The sequence below is a fragment of the Xiphophorus hellerii genome, chromosome 6 (genome assembly GCF_003331165.1).
Source record: "Xiphophorus hellerii strain 12219 chromosome 6, Xiphophorus_hellerii-4.1, whole genome shotgun sequence".
In the NCBI taxonomy this organism is placed as follows: domain Eukaryota; kingdom Metazoa; phylum Chordata; class Actinopteri; order Cyprinodontiformes; family Poeciliidae; genus Xiphophorus; species Xiphophorus hellerii.
Genome location: NC_045677.1, coordinates 13,205,008 through 13,210,031, shown reverse-complemented (window position 1 = coordinate 13,210,031; position 5,024 = coordinate 13,205,008). Strand labels below are relative to the sequence as shown.

The window sequence follows — 5,024 nt, the reverse complement described above, 5'->3', positions numbered from 1 at the left end:
AACTTTCATTGGATATTTCTTTTTGTCTCTTCCTGCTCATTTACAATGGATGTGATGCAGAATTCGTGTGAGCGATGCACCAAGTGGGTGCCACAAGAGAGAGCATCCCCCACTCATACGTCTTTCATCCTAATCCCCAGTCCCTGTCCAAGAAAGGGCCTCCTTTTCACTCGTCTGCCCCAGAGCCTCTTTTTTTCGTGACCTCTCTATGTCTCCCCAGAGCTTTCTCCCACGGCCAGAAACCATGCATGCTAACACACACAGCAGCACACGTGTGCATTGTCGCCTATAGCCAGAAACCACGTGACTGGAGAGTCGTCCACGTTTGAACAGCATCTTATTTTAACCCCTACCAAAAGAGAAACCAAGCCCGGGTCAGAACGTATTTGCTCCAAACTGCGGAACAGAGGATGTTTAATGCCAGGATCTGCAGAACTGACACAGCCTCTTACTATATGCTTTTGCCTGAAGGTGGAAGCAGATTTACTGCCAGGCTGACTAACACAGCTGCTGGGGGAGCATGTCTCTCGTTAAAGGAATTGTCCTCAATAGATATGGACGTTTGGCAGCACGTTACGTAACTGACTGGGGATCATCTCCAGGCGGCGTGGGTGTTGGGATTCAGGTGTGTGTGTGCATGTGTGTGTGTGTCTAAGAGAATGAGTGGGTGAAAGTTTTTTTTTTTCCGCTGGGTTGAGCGACTTCGAGTGCCTCAAATAAACTTAAATAGAATCAAATAAACTTGATGTTTAATACAAAATGTATAAGCATCCTGCTTTTCTAAATGCGGGTAATAAGAAACTAATTAATGTCAGTTTATTACAGACATGTAATGCTTTTCACATGTTATTTTATTATAAGAAGTAGTGCAGTAGCACTGAATATTTGTACGCTCCACATGTTCTTTGTGAGTAGGTCATCTGTGCCCTCTTTGTCATTACCTGTCATATTTAACACACCTTGGTGGCATGTGCAAAGAAAGGTTTGCTGAATTAAGTACATGAATGTCAATTAAAGCCAAGTTATGTTATCCAATATACAGTAATTACTTTACCCACATTTAATCAGACATTTCTTTGATCTGATACAACAAAAGCGGGCTTGTTTAGGGCACTCTATACAGCAGATGAAACCTATACAGAATTGTCCTATTTTGTGTTTTTATTTGTTTATTTAATTTAATTGATCTCTCTCGATCATATTACATGGCATAGAGCACAAGTAAGAACAAAACATAGCAGCTGCCACGACTGCAACTGTCAAAGTTATCTAAACATAATCTAGCAACATGTTCAAAACTAATTCATGTCCATGTGCCGTTTCAGTCCTTTTGAATATCGTCAGTAGTAGCCTGAAGACTGATGCGGAAATGATAGTAATTCTTGGTAAAAAAAAAACATAGTTGTAGTTCATAATAAAATAAATACACTCTCTGACGATATTTTAATTTATTTAGTTGTATCCGTATAGTAATTTAAATGCTTTTTGTCAGGGGGACTTATGATTTGTGAACGGTATAAAAATGACACATCAAAGCAAAGGGAGACGTGAGTTCAGCCAAAGTTAAAGAGTATCTCATTAGAGTGACTGAATTTAGCATTTAAGCTGTATAGCTCTCTGGGTTGTTTTGGTTGGTTATGTTACATTAAGAAAATACATTTTTCCATAATCAGTGTAATAAATGTCTTAAAAGGTTTAGAGGTATTTACAGTGACTCAGAAACTGCATCCGTGTGAGTAAGAAAGCTTTTTGAGTGAAAAGATGGGAGCAGCTCTTCAGCCGGGCTGGTGGTGTGTGTTGCAGCTGAGCGGTGAAATTTTATTCTGTAAGGAAATCTAAACACTTCCAATAGAGTGACTCTAATCCCTCACATTGTAAACATATCGCTCTGCTCTCTGCACAGAGGCTCTCTGTCTGCACTGGGTTCAGGGATTTGGTGTTGGCTTGCTCTCCGCCTGGTGTGACCCCACCCCTGGTAAATACAGGGTTGGAGGTTTCCTCCGTTGATAAAAATACACCAGCCTCTTTGCAGAGAGGGAGAACGACACAGCCAGATGTGGGAAAAAAAAAACCAACAAATTCTTCTCTTTTGCACCATTGTGCATTTGGAGCTGAAGATTTGCACTTTACGACATTACAAGAGTTATTCTTTGTTGTTGTTTTTTTTAGAGATTTTAAAATGTGTGACATCTTTAAGAAATTTTTTAACTACTAGAGACTAACTGTTATGAGCGTTACAAGTTTGTTTTCTCGAAATGTCAACGGCAATAAATGTTTTTTTCCCGCTTTCCGTCATTTTTGACCCTCTTGAACTACCGTACTTTACTCATCGTGACATCAGCACGCTGTTGTTTGAGTTAGCTTCAAGCTGACAGTCCTGAACGTGCAACAGGTAGATTCTCAATAAAAGGCTGGAGTCCTGAAGCCGGAAGAAAAGTTCTAGTTATTTTAAGGGATCCATCTGAGTAGTAAGAGTTTCTTATTAGGAAAAACAAAATGTTGAAGTGAGAAGGTCATCACTTTCTGACTAACTTCCTTGTTTGAACTAAAAGCAGATCTGTTATCATTGCTCCAGTGAAATCATTCCGGTAAGTAATTACTGATTTATGATCATATTAAGGTCAAGGAAGTTACACAAGAAGTTGATTTATTCCTATTAATTCGACGCTTTTTCACCCCCTTGATCTCTTTTGAGTAATATTTTATATACATTTGATCTAATTTGTTTTCATGTCTCTTTATAGAAAGGAAAACTGCAAGCCTCTCCTCAGAAGGGCAACATGCTGATAATCTGAAGAAAATGCATCTAGGAAATCAAATGTGATCTCGTTGACCTCGTTTCTCTGCCCAAAACCAGTTGGCACCTAATCCGTATAATGAATCATACAGAACTGGAAAATCAAGGGACAGGACTGAGGGCTGTCTTTGACATTTTGGAAAAGGCACCTTCAGAGCGATTAGTCAGCCTCACGTTCCAGTTGGGTGAGTCTCCTGAAGACACGATCATACACGCTTTGTGTCTGATCATCCTCCAGAGAGAAGCCCAGGCCCTGAGGAAGCTCCAGATGCTAGAGGACAACCCCCTCGCCAACCATCTGGCTGAAAAGTGGCACTCAGGCGGAGGTAAATTAGACGATTTCGGAGCTCACTGTAGCCTGTTTGAGGCCAAGACGGGAGAGTCTTTGTCATCGCTGGCTCGGGTTTTTAAAATTTTGTCTGAACAAAGGTTGTGCGAGCCACGTCTAAGGAATCTGGCTTACAAGAGAGCCATTTTCTGCGAATGCCTAAACACAAGCTCTCTGGAATATGAAAATTTTAGAGAGGAAGCCAGAGCTGTATGTGGGCCTCAGTTTACAGAGCCCATGTGCTTCCACTCCGATCTGAAATCGGAGTCTTCCATCGATCCATGCAGGAAAATCAGTGAAGGAAAGGCAACTTTAAATATTGATGCTTCTCTGGATGAGTCTGCGAATGTTCACTGCCTGCCCACCCCCCTGCAAGACAGTCCGTCTGAGCCTTCATACCCTTCTCATCTCGAGATAAGTCTTCCTCCAACAATTTCTTATCAAGGGGACAAAGCAGCTGCTGAATCTCCAGGAAACCCAATATTAAATCCTTCCATCAATGAAAATAAAACAGAAAATGTCCCAGAACAAATTCACTGTACATCTCCTCAGCACACATCGACTGAAATATCTCAGTTTGGAGCAGAGAAAAGCATTAAGATAGAAGAAGCGTCAATGAGGAGTAACGAGAGTGCAACCCAGCCACTAAAACCCTACACTCAGACTAAATCAAGCCTATCGGCTGCTACACACGTTATTCTTCCAAGCAGTACTAGGTCTAAAAAGCACACACATAAGCAAAGTAGATGAAGAGGAGGATGAGGAGGACATATTTTATGCATTCGTTATCTTGCATGCTCCAGAAGATTCGGATGTGGCAGAGAGCATGAAGGAAAAACTTGAGGCAGTCATCGGTATCGAAGGGGCAACTTTCTCAGGGGACTTTGCCGTTCCAGGAAAGAGCACTCTGAGGTGCGTGGAGGACGCCGTCAACAACTCTGCCTTCACCTTCCTGCTGCTCACGCGCAACTTCAACTCTCAAATGGTGGAAATGAAAACCAACATTGCCCTCATCAACTCTATAAACAACGCACACAAATTTAACACGGTTATCCCCCTGCTGCCTCTGGAGAACTGCATGCCAAAAGAGCAGATGCCCATCACCTTGCAGACATTGATGCCACTGGATGAGAGGAGGAACTTTGAGAAAAAACTGAAAAAGGCTTTTAATAAAGCAAAGATTGAAAAACAGAGAAAGATCTGGGTTCAGGAACAGAGAATGAGGAGGATGAGGTTGAAGGAAAAAGAGCGGCCGAGTCATTACAGGGAGCAACAGCTTGTTCTTGGAGCCGCCGTACAACGAGAGCAGGACAGTGGGGATCCAGGGCTTCAGCGGCTGGCGCACAACATTCACATCGAAAATGCAAACTATATTGTGATTGGGAATGACTCGACAATGACTGTGGGTGTAGAGGGAAGTGCCGACAAAGGTGGCCTAAGTTGAAGAAAGAGAAAAATGGAAGCATAAGAAGGTAGAAAGAAAATATTCTGAACACTAAAAGTGTTAAAGTTGGAGCAGCTGCGTGGTTTTCATTGCAAATTGTTTTATTGTTCTCAACACAGTCGGTAAAAGGGACAAATCAGCACTTCTACATACTACAAAGGAGGCGGAATCAAAGGAGAGACCAATCTTTAAGTATGGCTCAAGACTGCCACCTACTGACTGAAACTGAGCGTACAATCTCATGTCCACTCAGCTGTACGAACACTGTTTGGACACTAGAGGGCTCTGTCGGCACACTTTTATCATTGACTTCCGCAGGCTGAAGTATCCTGGTAATGTCCTTTGAGTTTCCATAAAATGTTGCAAAAATAAATGTTTGCACAATAAGTTTGGTTGACTATGTGGGAAGAGGTTTGACACATCTGTAACTAAAAAATACATGCGACCTGTGGTTC

At 42.0% G+C, this 5,024-nt stretch overlaps 1 protein-coding gene across 1 annotated transcript; it reads left to right on the top strand.

The window, feature by feature from the left end:
- Nucleotides 1-2,317: 2,317 nt before the first annotated feature.
- Nucleotides 2,318-5,024, top strand: ticam1 (TIR domain containing adaptor molecule 1). Its single transcript, XM_032566539.1, is given in 3 exon segments — nt 2,318-2,588; nt 2,745-3,839; nt 3,841-5,024. Coding segments are annotated over 2 exon segments (1,692 nt in total). The 5' UTR covers nt 2,318-2,588; nt 2,745-2,876; the 3' UTR covers nt 4,570-5,024.